This window comes from Patagioenas fasciata, chromosome Z (assembly GCF_037038585.1).
Source record: "Patagioenas fasciata isolate bPatFas1 chromosome Z, bPatFas1.hap1, whole genome shotgun sequence".
In the NCBI taxonomy this organism is placed as follows: domain Eukaryota; kingdom Metazoa; phylum Chordata; class Aves; order Columbiformes; family Columbidae; genus Patagioenas; species Patagioenas fasciata.
In genome coordinates this window covers 36,035,501-36,051,385 of record NC_092560.1, presented here as the reverse complement: position 1 = coordinate 36,051,385, position 15,885 = coordinate 36,035,501, and the positions used below count along the sequence as shown (strand labels likewise).

General features: G+C 40.2%; 1 protein-coding gene across 1 annotated transcript in view; it reads left to right on the top strand.

The window, feature by feature from the left end:
* Window positions 1-2,839: 2,839 nt before the first annotated feature.
* Window positions 2,840-15,885, top strand: part of SPTLC1 (serine palmitoyltransferase long chain base subunit 1) — a 34,545-nt gene continuing 21,499 nt past the window's right edge. Inside the window, exons 1-4 of the mRNA XM_065861089.2 lie at window positions 2,840-2,946; window positions 4,665-4,772; window positions 12,245-12,339; window positions 15,655-15,748. Of these exons, the coding sequence (XP_065717161.1) occupies window positions 2,884-2,946; window positions 4,665-4,772; window positions 12,245-12,339; window positions 15,655-15,748 (360 nt within the window). The 5' untranslated portion in view covers window positions 2,840-2,883. The remainder of the gene's footprint in view (window positions 2,947-4,664; window positions 4,773-12,244; window positions 12,340-15,654; window positions 15,749-15,885) is intronic.

Here is a 15,885-nt window from a genome sequence, read left to right as displayed (position 1 = left end):
TATTTTCCTGCTATTCTCCTTGTCAGTACAGGATTGCTTTCCCAATGTTTGCTTTATTTTTTTGATTATTTTTTGAGGGTAGCCACAGACCCAACAAGTTATAACTAGGCACACTAAAACCACAATAATATAACCTAAGATTTCACCACCCAGAACATCTGAGAATGGTTGCAAACATTCCCATATGTCCCTAATCTTCTTAGCCATCATGCCCCTCTGTGTGTGTGGTTGGAGAAAACAGGGGGGAAGCAAACGACTCTCAAGACCTATTCCCACCAGTTCCTGCATTTCTCTTCCCACCATGCCTTCCATGTGCTTATCTCCAATGCAGCGATACCAGTAGGATGGCAGCAACCACACTTATGTGTCACGTCCTACTGCCATTCTCCTGCCTCCCTAGCTGATGAAGTACCAGGTTGAAAGGAGCTAGCAGTGAGACCCAAGACTGCAGAAAAAGGGTGGACATCATTCCTTCAGTTTCACTTCCAGCTGCTACTATGTCTCAGACTTGACAGAGCACGAACCAAGAAGTCAGAGGAAGAGCTAGTAGAGCAAAGAGGACCAAATATAACTGGCACTCGTTACCTTGGTGATATTTAGAAAAATAACAAAAAAAACCCAACCAACCAACCAAACAAACAAAAAAAGTCCTGATAGCCACACCAAGTCCTGTTTTTCTGTTTCTGGACTGATGAGAAAACAACTGCAGATAACTGGCATGCCAGCACTGACCCAAGGGGACTGAACTGGGAATTCAAAGCAGAGTGTGGGAAATGAGTGGTTGAGGATGGTCCAGAATATGAACAGTCTAGGAATACTGTGCAACTGGAGGATATAGGGGGATGACAAAATTTGACACTTACAGAGCAGGAATTTCCATAGGGCACTATCGCAATAGCTTTTTTCAGGAATTTAAGTCCAGAGATAGACTCTCTGCTTTCTTTCCAGCCATAAACTGCCATTGCAGAGGATTTCTCCCTTCACCTCCTCCTTTTTTGCTGTCAGAAGTATAGCAGCCTTAAGCAATTAACAGCAGTTGTGTTGGAACAATGAAATTGCTGAACAATAGGGATAGGCTCATTACTATGACAGACCCAACCCTATGCTAATCCAGACCAGGAACTCTGAATTCACTGCCAGAAGAATTACTAGTTAGTACATTATTAACTTGACTGCATTTCAAGCTGGAAACAATTCATCCAGTGTTTCACAAGATCAATACAAATATACATCAGACATTGAAAGACAGAATCTGATGTTGAGAGCAGGGGTGTAACTTATTTTGCAGCCCACCAAGATAACTAATGTGGCCCACTCTTCTGGAGATAGTTTGGGACTGGGATGCATATCAGACACATTATTTGAGGCTAGCAGTAGCAGCCACATCCCAAGAGCCCAAAACTCCTCTCCAGCACAATGCAATGGGCAAAGAAGTACTTAACAGTGAACAGAATAATCTTCATGCAGCTAAAAAACAAAAGGGACATTTATTGTCACTGTCTGGACTTCTCAGATAGCCTCAAACCACATTTTCTCTCTTTAATGTGTAGAGCCTGGAATTTGACAACTGTATCATTAAGTTCTGAAACTCGGGGAGAAGATTCACTATTATGCATTTCAGTCAGCATGAAAGTGAAGTTCACTGATTTTAACCATCCACTACTGTAAAACTATAACTTCATGTTTGCTTACAGTTAGCCAAAGCACCCAAGGTTTTCACTGTCATCTGTTTAATCAACTACTGCTCCAGGTTCCTCTTCTCTAACCATGGTGAAGACTAGCGAGTGGGGCCCCAAGGGGTACAGTTCCACATTGCTCTCCCAGAAGACCATCAGAAGCCCTCCACAGCTGTTTAGCTCCAGTGAAGCATTTCCCAAACATCTCCTGTAACAGCAATGTCCTTTGTTCCCTTTGCCTCAAGTGCCACCTCACTTTCTAAGCCAACTTTTTTCCAGCTCCCACTCCTCTCCATTGCTCAAGTCCTACACAGGTGTGCACAAGGATTCAGTCACCGCCTCACACTCAGGTGCAACTGTGCGCAGTCTTCATCATTTATCTCTTTCTCCATGGTGTTTATCCCTCCCCAACAGTGCTCAGCTTTTATGGCTGCTCACTTCTGCAACACTCTTTAAGCCATAATTTCTCTTATTTTATTTCACTCATTATTTCCATTGTACTCTGGTTTTCCTTTCGCCATTTGTTAGCCAAGTATCAGAACAACCGTCTATTACAGCAAGGAAGCCACCAGGCAAGTGTAGAGGCAGCAAACACCCTGTGTACTGATGAGTGCCCACCAGTGATGGCAGAAGCCAGCAGGTGTGGAGAAAGCAACACCAAAACTACGCTGGCAGGTTCAACAAACAGGGCCAGGTCAGAAATTTAGCGAGGAACTACGCACTGATGCACCTGAGTTCATGTTCTTACGGAAGTTCAATTTATAGCTAATTTCATTTATTTAACACTGAAGAGGGCTTCTTCTCAGTCCAGCCATACTTCCTGAACCAGGCTACCAAAGCAAGCAGCAGTTTGGGGCAAGGACGGGAGCAGCATCTGTGGAGTCACCCACGTAGGGCCGCGGGACGGCCACGCTGCCACAAAAGACGTTTCATGATAAACCACCGTTACACGATTCACGGAAAGTGGCCCAAGCCCGCGCCTCCTCCCGCGCCCTCCGTGGCGGTGCCAAGCCGGCACGGCACCACCCGGCCGCTGCGAGGCTGCACGGCCCGGCCCTCCGCCCGTTAACGTGCCGCCTGACCCGCTCCGCCGGGCCGGAGGGGGCGGTCTCCCTCGCGGCCGTGCGCCCGCCCCTCGGCCCGTGACGCCGGCGTGCGGCGGCGACGCCCGGGCGCGGCGCGGAGGCGGAAGTGGGCAGGCGCGGCGATGGCGGCGACGGGCATGGGGCAGCAGTGGGTGCTGGTGGAGATGGTGCAGGCCTTCTACGAGGTGCGGCCAGGGGCGCGGGCCCGGGGTGCTGCCCGACCGCCGGCGCGGGGCGGCCGTCGTCAGGAGCGAGGGGGTGGGTGTGCCGAAGGGGTTCTGCCGCTGGGATCCTGCCGCCGGGCCGAGCGGCGTCGAGGCGGGCGGGGTGCGGGGCTGGCGAGTGTCGGGACGCCGCTGCCCGTGGTCCGCTGGTTGCGGCTGCAGGGAGCGGGAAAGTGGGCCCGGGCCTGCCGGAGGCTGGTAGCCGGGCAGCCTCGCTCGGTGGCGGGGGAGGCGGTGCGGTCCCTTACCTGCGCTCACTCAACCAGTGCCGCCTGCCTAACACCGCACTCGCGGAACCACGAGTACATGTTCACGGTGTTTGTGTATCGAAAAAGTAGATGCACGTACTTACTTTTTTTCTATTCAAGTTTATAAACTACATTTAGTCTTTATACCAGAGCATTAAACCTTGGTAAGGTTCACAGCGTTCGGGGTTTGAAACTTACAAGTTTTATTTAAAAAGGAAGAAACAACTTTTAAATGTTTACACTTGTCTCCTGGAGGGGATCAGCGTGACATGTGTGTATCCAGGCTTTGTTTCATGGTAATAAAAAGGATGTCCTGATGATAAGCAGTATTCTTGTGTTCTTGTTTGTTTACGCCCTTCCTTTGGCAAAGCTTGGTAACTTTCTGAGAATTTATACTAGGGTGTGCAGTACAGCTATGGGAGTGCTTACCTACTGCAGACGGTAGCACAGTCTAGTACACTGAATTCAGGATAATTGTAGGCACCAGAAAGCACGGGGAAGTAGTTTGTATGGACCTGTACTGCACTATGTGTTCTTTAGGTATCATGGTATGCGTATGTATTTTTAATATGTTTGGTGAACTGAAAAGTACTCTGCAGATGAGAAACTTGCCATTTACATTTGGATATGCCATAGGACTTCTAAGTGGTTTTAAAAACGTGTGCAGTTTCCTTTAGTTTCTGGATATGTGGTGCATTCCACTTACTTTTTTTTGGCAGTTCAGATCCCACCAAAATACGTTGATGTGTGGGAGCTCTTCCACTGAGTTGAAGGAGGAGTGCAATAGTATGTGTGCACTTTACATCTTTTAAAAGTAGTAGACATCCACAGTGTAGACACAAGAGAGTAAATGACACAAGGGCAGAACTAATTCTGGTAACAGTATTGGGTTATACCTGCTCTAAGTGCCTGTGAAACTAACAAAAATGGGCTATGAGGACAGGATTAGGTGTCTTTGTAAATGATAGTAGCTGGTCAGTGCAGGTGGACTATAAATTACAAGAATGAAGGGTTGAAGTTGACGTGTGCAGGTGACACAGACATTGAAGCCCTCGGATGGCTTCTGCTTGTTGTGAAAGCTTTCCACTTTCACAGATAGTGGTGCAACCCATATGGTTTATCTGCCTTTACTCTCAATATTCAGTTTGTGTGCGTGTGTGGAACCGAAGCCGCTTATCAGTTTAGAGTGTGCCTTCTTTATTAACAACAGAATAAATCTATTCAAACTCAAGTTAACAACTACAAGTAGTAGTTACAAAGCAGTTCACTTTCATATTATTATAATTTTTACTGATTTGGAAATACACAGTAGCTGATGATCAGCTTTGGCTTTTTTTCTGAGTGAAACTAGCAAAAAAGAAACTGTTGCATAGTGTCGCACTGATTCAAATAGAATACTGTATAGACTTACTTTCATGCTTTTATTTTCAGGCTCCTGCTTATCATCTCATTTTGGAAGGAATTCTGATCCTATGGATAATCAGACTTCTTTTCTCCAAGACGTATAAGCTTCAAGAGCGATCTGATCTAACACCTAAGGTATGGTGGAAAAATACTTTTCTTTAGAGAAACAGTTGATAGCTATTGATATATTTGCCTACTGGACCACTGCTGCGTAATAAATTGTGCTGATTTTTTTTTAGGATTTCAAAGTGTAAGCTTACTTTGGACTAAGGAACTACTTATTGCTTTAATGCTTCAGTTTGTGCTTTTAAAATAGCACTGCAATTGAGAGTCTGAGAAATATAAAAGAATTGATATGGCCATGATGGCTTAACTATGAGAAGCTGACATAAGCTCTGCTCAACGGATGGCTTTGTTCTAAAAATGGAAGCTACACTAAAAAAAAAACAACAACAACAACAAACAAAATTAATATAGAGAGTAGGAAAATGATCGGTCTGTACATGTGGTATCTGTGAGTAATAACTCTGAGAGTTTATGGTGTTAAGTAGGTTACAGAAGACTTTGTTGTATAGTGACAGTTTTCTTCTTTTGCAATGTAGTTGTCTCAAAAAAAGAATGCTGTAATTCTTGATGGAGACTGGAATTCCTCCATGATTTCTGATTGGAGACCGTCAGGAATGAGTAGAGTTTGTTTTGAAGATCTCCCTGGACTAGTTTGTCTGAGACATGGTCTATAATTTGGCTTGCTGCATAATGTGAGAGGATACCATTGGATGTATTCAAAGGATGATTGGATGCACTCTCTGAATGTGAAATAGTGAGGCAAACAAGGACACGTGGATTATTCTCAGTCAATGATGAACTATAGCAATGTATTGCAATGTGACTACCAGCCTGTGTATGTAAGGAGTTGATCTGAATGATCTGAAGTCCCATATGACAAACAAGCTTAGTTTGCTAGAGCTTCAGAGGAATTGTAACCTTTATGAATTGAATAAACCACTGGAATTTCTTCATGGTACTGGGGAAGTTTCTGAAATAGATTTATGGGTATTTTATTTTACCTTGTATTTCCCATCTATATCATGCTTGCATGCTTTTGATCTTACTCTCACTGAGGATACGTGTTAAGGATGTGAGCTCAATGTAATGTGTTTCAAAATCAGTGAACAGGATATAGGGTCTGGAGGCGCAAAGCTGTAGGTGTGAGCTAATCTGCAGGCAGTATCCTCTTTTTGGACTACTCTTACTTTGGAAGTACGTTTGGAAGTACTTTCCATCTACAGCAGGCATCTCTAGCAACGGGAGGCATTAGGCTAGCGGGCTCTTGTCCTACTGGGGGGTTTCAACCACCCTGACATCTGCTGGAAAAGTAGCACAATGAGCTGTAGGCAATCCAGGACACTCCTGGAGTGCATTGAGGAAAACTTCTTGAGCCAGGTAATAGACAGCCCTACCAGGAGGGATGTGATACTGGACCTGATGGTCACCAACACAAGTGAGCTAATCTATGACATCAAGATTGGAGACAGCCTGGGTTGCAGTGGTCACACGCTCATGGAGTTTGCCTGAGGGATGTGGGACAGGTGAAGAGGAAAGTAAAGTTAGAACCCTGAATTTTAGTAAAACCAACTTCTAGCTCTTCAGAGAGTTAGTCAGCAGGATCCCCTGGGAAACCGCCCTGAGGGACAAGGGAGCAGAACAGAGCTGGCTGATTTTTAAGGGCGTTTTCCATTGAGGACAAGAGCTCTCGATCCCAGGCATAAGAAATCAGGTAAGGAGGGCAAGAAGCCAGCATGGCTGAGCGGAGACCTGCTGGTCAAACTAAAGGGCAGGAGGGAAATGCACGGGTAGTGGAAGCAGGGACGTGGATCCTGGGACGCTGCCTGATTGAGCATGACATTATATGATATGGAATATCTCTTTGGTTAGTTGAGGTCATCTGCCTGATTGTGTCCCCTCCCAGCTTCTTGTGCACCCTCCCATCTGTTCACTGTTGGGGCCAAGTTTGAAGCAGAAGGCCTTAACACTGTCCAAACACTGCTCAGCAAGAACTACAACATTAGTGTGTTATCAGCATTGTTTTGGTCACAGATCTAAAACACAAACCTGTATGAGCTGCTGTGAAGAATACAGTATGGTCTGTTTCATACCACACGAGATCACATACAGCCAGGCTTCTGTTCCAGTTTTATTCATGCTGTGGTACACCAGAAAGAAATACTGGGTTGCTCAGGTGCAGGCACTGGAGATAGGCCAGCTCAGGCTGCCTTTGTGTCAGCCACTCATGATTCTTGGAGCTTCTCTGTGAATTATTGTTGGGGATGCTGCCAGACCAGAACTGAAGAATACCACTACTGTACAGCCATCTTAATGTGAACTGTCAGGACCGGTCTGTCCTGGGGAACCAGAGCTAGATGAGATATTGTGCAACCTAGTGCACTTAGGAGTCATACTTCTAGAACAGTGAAGAAATCTACCCTGAAGGTGGCTTCTGGGTTTAGTCAAACATGTAGCAAGAGTGCTATAAAATCTAGTGCAGGAATCAGCTTTCAACTGTCTGTCATCCTTTAACAGTGTTTGTATCTATTCTTACTGGTTCTATTACTAAAATAATGAGAATTCCTAAATCATTAACTAAAAAGGTGGAGTACTTCTCTGCGACTCTGAGTTCATGATGGTTTGGGATTTTGGGAAGTACAAATAAGTCTGTTGCCAGACAGGGTGCTAGACATACAGATTTGTGTGGGCTTTTCACCCAAAATAAAATCTATGTAAAGCGGTGAAGTACCACTGCGGACTGCAGTGGGCTATGGGAGGTTGCATGGCATCATTTGGCCATAGTCTTTCTCTGCAGCCAACACCCATTTGTGTGAAAGCAAGGTGCCCTCCAGATGTATGTCTTTTGCTCTGCAGTAAAAGATACTGACCTTTTCTCTCAAAATTGCTGAAGTCTTGCTACGAGGCACACCTCACCATTTATGGATGGGAGTAATAGTTGTTTTCTTTGTTTTTAGAATTTTCACTGTGGTAGTAGTGTGGGAGCAGTTCTGTTACAGCAATATTAGTCAGGAAGCTGAAAAGTTCCTGTCAGAGACAAATGTTTAACGCATGACTGTGAACTACTGTAGGCCACAAGAACTCTCTCTTGCAGGAGTAGCCTTGAGAGATCAGTCTTCTATAGGGAAGAGGAGATGTTGTCTGTTCTTATAAAGGTTTTAAGTCACTTTGAGTTAAGACTCACGTTGTAGGTGAAGATTCTCTTAAGTATTAGCATAACTTGAAAGAGAGAAATTTCTAACTAGCGTGCCCATTGTTTGTGCCAGTTTGTGCCGTGCTGATATATGATTCTATAACTACTGTGAAATTAAAAACCTTTTACTTGGCAACCAGCAAGTAAAAAATATAATTAATCTTTGGGTATTGACACAGATGCATGTGTGACACTGTTTCAAAGCACTAGTGCTAGCCAAGAACTATTTTCTTGAACATAATTGCTAACTTTTCTAAAAAGCCAGGGTCAACAATGCAACTTATTTAAATAATTTGGGTTGGATGTGTTTATACTGAAGTGTTTATCTTACCCAAGGTATCTGGCATTTAAAAAGTAAAAACCAGAACCAGCAAAATATAACTACCTAAATCAATTTTATATGTGTGTGTATATATATTTAGCTTAATATATTCAAAATGCTTATATATGTGCACAAATGTATAAATGTATATATTATAATTTATAAAATACACAATGAACATTTTATATATTATATTTTGTGTTTATTGTATATTAGTTACTAAAATGTAGACATTTTATATTGACATGTGTATTTTATTTAACATTTGTGTTCATATAAATTAAAAATATTAATAAAAGGAAAAGAGGAAGAGCTGAGAGATGAGTTCACTTACGTTACAGCCCAAGAGAGAAGAAGTGAAAAGTTTTGAGTTGTTTTCATCAAGTGGATATTTCCAGTAGTTTGAACTGAGGAGAAACAAGTGAATCAACTACATATTTATGATGTTACATTGCGAATTAAAATCTGGTTTCTCTATGTGTTTGACAATTAATATTATTGTTCTGAAATTTGGTGCCTCTTTGGAAGGCAGAAGATAAAAGTGCTGTTCTGGATGTGGGGTCACTGTGTGAAAGCCTGCCCCTGCTCTGTCCTTTTGGTCAGAGGAAGATGGTCATGAACCATCATCAGGATGGACCAGTATACTAAGATATTTGGTGAAAGGAAGGAGGAAAGGGCATGGACCGTCCCATCTGCAGTGTGGATGCCTGTTTTAGGTTGAGATTTGTACTCATTTAATCACCAACATCTCCAATCCCCCACCATAATGAGGGAACTTCTATGATAGCAGCTTTTGGTAAACTACTGCCTGTGCTAACTACATGTAGAAACAGGAGACATAAGGTGTGTTTGTTGTTTATGTTCCTTTGTCTGTGAAAGAACAAAATGCTATGTAACAGATGAGGAGAATGAATGTGAGCTAGAATTAGTAAAACGGTATTGTTTGAAATGAGAATTAGTCTTCTCCTGTAGATCTTATTTTGTGGTAAGAAAAGCATCAGGATGTTGCTACATCTCATCTGTAGCATGGCACCTATGCTATTAGTTTGTGTGCTACAAACATTTCAAAGGAAAGATTGGAAACTTCTTGCAACTTAGTACAGATGGGAGAGAGAAGTACTAATTAGGTATTGCTCATTATCGTTATGTTCACAGATCTCAACTGCAGTTGTACTATCTCCATGTAAATAAGATTTTCTTTCTGTAAATAAGATTTTCCTTCTGTAAATAAGATTTTTCTTTATAGTAGACTCTTTGGAAAAAATATTTCAGTTGAATTTGTGTATTGGTTACTAAGCTGGTTAGTGGTATTTTTGTACCCTTAGTTGAAAAAATTAGATGTAAATGAAAAAGCAGAGTACATACTTGCACAGATTTAGTTCTGCCATCTTTGAAGAAAAGGTATGTTACGTTGCCTACTCTGCCTTTGAACTATGTTGTATAAAAGCTGTTCGAGTGTTCTTTGTATTCAGGTTTTAAACAGGAGAAACACCATTCTTCTCAAGTCCTTTCCTTGTAGGCATTTGATGTCATCTAATGCTTTCCTTATTTATCCTTCCATAACTGACAGGCTGCACTGCTTCTCACCTGATTTATTCTACTTTCTCATTAAAAGAAACAAAGAACAACCAAAACAAACAAACCCCACCCTGTGCTCTAAGATGGACACAAGACGATTGATGCAAGCTGCTCCAGACGTCAGGGATGTGGGGCATTTCAACACCAACTATCATAGGAACAGAGAGAAAGTTGCATGAGTGTAAATCCTACTTTCTGATTTTCAGAAGTCTTTTTGAACTCCTGTGAGAAGGTGTAAGATACTACTGGGCAATGGCAGCTCAGGATATGGTTTCTCAGTAGCATCAGCCAATCTAGGTTGGAACTACTTTGTTGTATATCCATCCTGCTTTTGCTGAGTTAGTTTTCATCTTGATCATTTTTCTGAACAAGGTTATTGCCTGGTTTTGTAACTGCCTATCTCGACACAAGGAACAGGAACATGTATGTGTCTGGGAGAGGACTGTACTGTAGCAGCTGCTGGCTTGTGGTGATGTGGGTCAGCACACTTAGTCGTAAATTACATCTTTGATTTTGTTTTTTGAATAGAAACACAGGATTGAGATGCATACTAGTACCTGTTCTGAGCCAAGGATGGAATAGCTACTCTCTTGGATCCATGGAGTTTAACATACAGGGTTATGGTTCTGCTCTGAGATAAAACTGAGTTTGGGTGCTACTTTTCCACCATTTTGGTACTGCAGTGCATATTCATCTTGATAGAGTGCATCATCTGGAAATCTTTTCTGTAGGGTTCTTGAGATATTTGCTGAATCACGTCAAACATGAGGGTTGATAATAAAATGCAGCAATCAATCATAGTCAATAGTATTTACACAAGCTTAATTTATTATTGTTCTGTTCTCTGGTCCTCAGTTATCCATTTGAATTTTTTTAATTGAAGCATTGAAATATGCTATTAGACGTTCTACAAGATGGCGCTAGTACAGGATAAATTAATAAAACCCCTAGTTTAATGTAGCACATGTAGCAGTATGTATGTTGCGTAGCATTTCAATGTATGCACAATTGTGTAAAAGGCTCCAGCTGGGATCTGTCCTGTGGTGGCTAAAGAAAGTAAGCACATTTTCTAACGTAAGTGTAGCCACTTCACAATACTGGATAAATTCAGTTCTGTTGCACATATTAGTGGCATTTTGTTTCTTTTGAAAGATATGTCCCATGGGTTAAATTTCAGTAGGAAATTTAACATGAGAAAGTTCAGTTAAAAGGTATTTAAAGAACCTCTGCAAAATATTAGAAACATAAGTGACTATGCTTGTATAAAAGGTGTATTTTATGAAATACAGGACTATTGAAATTTCCTTTTGTTTTTTTGAAATAGACCTCTGTGGAGTTCCTGGGATATTAATGAATACTTTGGAAATACCTAGAAACAAAGTTACTAATTAGCTTAGTAAAAGGAAAGCTATGAAAATGCAGGAGACTAATTGTATTGTTGTGTGTAGGTGATTTTTTCATATCTTAGTTTGGTTTTGACGTCAAAGGCTTTGAAAAGTGTGTTTGGAAAAAAAACAAAAACAAAAAAATTATTTCTGTGGTGTTTTCAAAACATGATTGCTGAATTTATATTTTGGTGTTGAATAAGTAGCCTTAAAAATTCTACTGCTTTTTGAAATAATAAACAATAAATCCCATTGTATTCATACCATTCCAAGGTAGTCTGTTAACAAATGTATTATCAGGTATGTCTTGCTGTGTTAGTAAATAATCCTCTGGAAAGGTTCTGCTTTCATGGTATGAAGGATGATGTTGGTGATTTGCCTGAGTGGTTGCTAATTTGTGTGAAACTAGTCTAATGCACGTGTTATGGTGATCCACTGCATGTTCTTTGGAAAATCATCGAGCTGAGGTTTTCCAAATAGTTTTAAGCACTTTGAAAACGAATGTACATTCAGTATTCCTCCATGGTTAGGTGTCAGATAAGTGATTTAGTAGTTGTTGTTACCATTTCTCAAGCATTTGGCAGTTTTCTCCATCGTGTCCTGCTCACATGTGTGTTACTTTGCCAAGTGTTTTAATGCCACGATTGTTTAAACAGCACTGTTGAAGACTTGAGAATGTGAAGTGAGGCAATTTATATTCAATTATTATGTAATTCATATTCAGTTACATAGACTGTAGGGGAGGATTTTAATAATTAATAGATTGAGTGAAATAGTATTGATAAAACTTGGCAGGGACACCAAGTTACTATCTCTTGTCTTGATGATCATATGAGATCTTTAATGCTGGGCTGGGCTGGGCTATCTTTCTTTATATCCCTTTCCCTTTGAAGAGTTCAAAGACCCTCAGTTGAACATACAGAGATAATATAAATTCTAAGTGTCTCAGAAAGGTGATACTTATTAGCATACATAATTTCTTATACAACTATTACTAACTGGTTATTAGCAAAAAATGTCTTTTCTAATGGAAATCCTTTTTGAGCAGTGTTTATCTCCTGTTCAGGAAAAAGAAGAGTTGATAGAAGAATGGCAACCAGAGCCTCTTGTATCTCCTGTACCAAAAGATCATCCAGCTCTCAACTACAATGTTGTTTCAGGGTAAGTGTAATCAAAACAAATTTTGTTTTTATTTCAGCTGAAATACTTGATATCTGTATTTTTAAGTGTATTTTGTACTAAGCATTTCCATATCCTTAAAATGTTTCATAAATGAATGCGTTTTTAGACAGCAGGACTGAATTTGCCACTGAAGAGATGGTCTGGGTTTTACAACATCATTAAGACTACCACAGGAAAGTCTTCCTAGGGAAAGATACGCCTATTTTAATCAACTGTGATGTGAACAATCCTATTATTGTTCAGAATTTTGAAACAAGCAGTACTGTGAAGTTAAAGGAAGCGTTGGATGTTTGAAAAAAATCTGAACCAATATATCGTTTAGTTTGGCTCAGAAAACATTTAAATTCAGAACTTGCCAGTGCTTACAGTTAGGGAATGTATTGTGACAGAATGTTGATATGTGGTGGCTGTTGAACTTAATAGTAACTATGGGGAAAAGTTGGCATTGAAACTGACAACTAACTACTTTCCTACATGTTGCTCAACAGCTACGAAGTCATAACTTGGGCTATAAACTTAACCCATGTTTCAGAGTTAATACAGAAATGAGAGTGCATCCTAATTCCAGCTCAAGAGCATTTCTATCTTCTCTTTACTTAGTACTTTAAGGGGATCCTATTGATGCTAATGATACTGTCTTCTCTCAGTGATTTCTGTGTGTTGAAGTCTATGTGAACGGTGATTTACATAGATCTTCCTTATCTTAGTATGTGGTGGTTTAACATTGCATATTTGCAATAATGCCTGGATAGGCTCATAACCACTGAGGAAGTATGAAATACTTCAGTAAAAATTTTGACCTGCTGTGTGGGGAAGGGAGACTTCTTATGTTAGTGTGCTCCTTTCTGCTGAACACTTGCATATCCCAGTAACACCAAATGATAAGCAAAGCCAATAACACAGAGAATTGTCCAAACCAAAAAAGTGACCAATCTTGAGTCAGCGGTGAAGAAGTTACCTATAATGCCTCGGTCAGAGTCCAGAAATTAGTTAGATCTTGTGATAGCCTTTCTATGAACTAATCTATGCATGATAGATTGGTTGTACAAGATGTGGTTCAGAAAATGTAAACCTATTTCCTGAAACAGTATGTCTGCAAAATTTCCACGCTGACTCTCATTTTTATTTAAAATAAAAAGGAACTAATGATCTGGCTTTTATTAACTTTATCATCCTCTGTGACTGGTTTTTCAATACATACAACACTTAAGAGATAAGTGAGACGTCCCAATACAGATGGAGTGCTTTCAGTCCTTAAATGACATAATTCCTGAAGGACTTACTGGCAAGTTCTTTGAATGTAGCTTGAAATTTATATTTATGTTTTTATTTACAGTTTTATTTACAGTTCCAGCTCAGTCTTGTCCTAACCATGATACTTAATGAACTGTATTGTACTAGAGGAAGGGAGAAATGTGAAAGAAATTAAGTGTTTCATTGTTTTCCTTTTGCAAAGACTTGTGGTTTTTGATGTTGAAAGGAAGGTTTTATGACTCTGTTAGCATCCATGTTTTGGACATAATTATTCACTGGAATAAACTTTTGTATGAATGTTTAGTGCCTAACCATGAGTGTTCCTTTAGAAGTTTGGGTAAAATTCTGATAGCAAAGTGTGACCATGTCATGAGGGCTGCAGTTTTGTTAGGGGCAAGTTGTTGATGAACATGAGTGTATTGTCTAGGTTTGAGATGTGGAGCTGTGGAGGCAATTTGTTTTAAATTTACCAGGTTCAATAGTATGCTGGCAATATACTGAACCTTGTGTTAGTGCCAAAATGGATAGATGCCAGTCTGCCTTTGTGAATATCTGTGAACCTAAGCAGTTGTTTCATGTAACAGGATTTGCAACATTTGGTACAGTTCATTGATGAGCAAGACAGTGAAGCACATCCAGGTGTATTTTTAATGGCAGTGAGTTCTCCAAGACAAGGTGCTGTGCATCTGTATAATGTGCTACTGCTACGCAGAAGATGCGCAGCCATAATGCAGGACTGCTCCCTTGTGGAGTCTGGTTCACCTTGTGTCCATTTAATGTCGTGGAATGAAAGTAATGAAGACGCACGGCACATGCACCATGTTAGCAGAAAGCCTTCCAAAGCTGTCTGCAAGCTTTGCAATTACTTGGTTGAAGCAACGTGCTTAATTTTTGAAGTGAACTGATACAAAACAAAATCATGGAGGTTTTTTAAGTGAAGTTCAGGTGGTTCAGTGTTTTTCTTAATTTGTAGTGAATAGCTTAGACTTACAGTTTATTTGCTTTGCACACCAAAGATGCCCATTGGAATACTGGAGCTTGGTATTTGAGTAGCCCTGTTTAATTTTGATTGTGAAAATTGCTCAGTGCTAGTTTCCACATGGGAAAAGCTTGTTGAAACTATTGTGTTTGAGGAATGGTATATGATCTCATCTGTAATATTTGACAACGCATACAGAAATGGGCAGACATAAGGTTTTGTATTTGCCTTAGCTTTGAAACTTCTCAACACTCCTGAGTAATTAATTGCAACTTTTGATTTTGTAGTATTGAAGTGTATAATTGCCAAAACTGGATTGCTTTAGAATACAGCAGACAGATGTGATGTTTGTGTTTAAACGGGTAATAGCTATTTTTATCTTCATGTTTTTAATAACTGTTTCTATGAATCATAATTTTTTAGGACAGAAAATGTCTCGGCCTTTTGCTGTTCTTGTTCATTTGTTAATATTGAGTGTTTTCACACTTTCTATGTTTCCTGATTACATGAGTTGTTCAAATTGTGATGGATTAAACAGAATTGGAAACTTAAGGTAACAGTTAACACAATACTTTTGTCTGCCTACAGCTAGTACCTGTATTTCAGGAGCCCCATTCAGTACAAGATTGGTATTGTGCATTTGCTTTGTGACAAAAACATTGGTTTTAAATTTGTTTTTATCACAAAAGTAAGCAGCAATGGAATGTCCTTTTTACTTGTAGTATTCCTTATTTCAAATAGATATTACTTTGCCGCTTCAGCAATCATCTTTGTATGAATTAAGTTTTCCACAAGTAACCATTAAATATCTCAGGGAAGTATTTATGATTTCTTTATTAAAATACAGGAATACAGCTTTTGCTGAATATGGTAGTATATTTGTTACTCAACACTGAACTTAAATATTGATTGGCAGCTGCACAGGAGGAAGTGGAAAGAGGGACTCTTGAAAAATGCTGTGTGCCTTTCACTGTTGAAACACAAAATTCCAGCACTGTTTGACTGTTTATGAAAATAGCAACTGTTCATTCATAACAATAGGTCTGTCATTTTTTTTCCAGTCCTCCCACCCATATAATCAGTGTTAATGGCAAGGAATGTATAAACTTTGCATCATTTAACTTTCTTGGACTTTTGGATAATGAAAAAGTTAAGGTGAGTTTTTCCAGTTACTGTGTTTCTGTGGTTATTCGTCTTTGTATGTAATCTTCAAATTAAGAATTACTTAAGAAGGCACAGTTTTTGTCGAGGAAGTATGCTTCTAAAGCAGCAAGGAGGATTATAAAACTTGT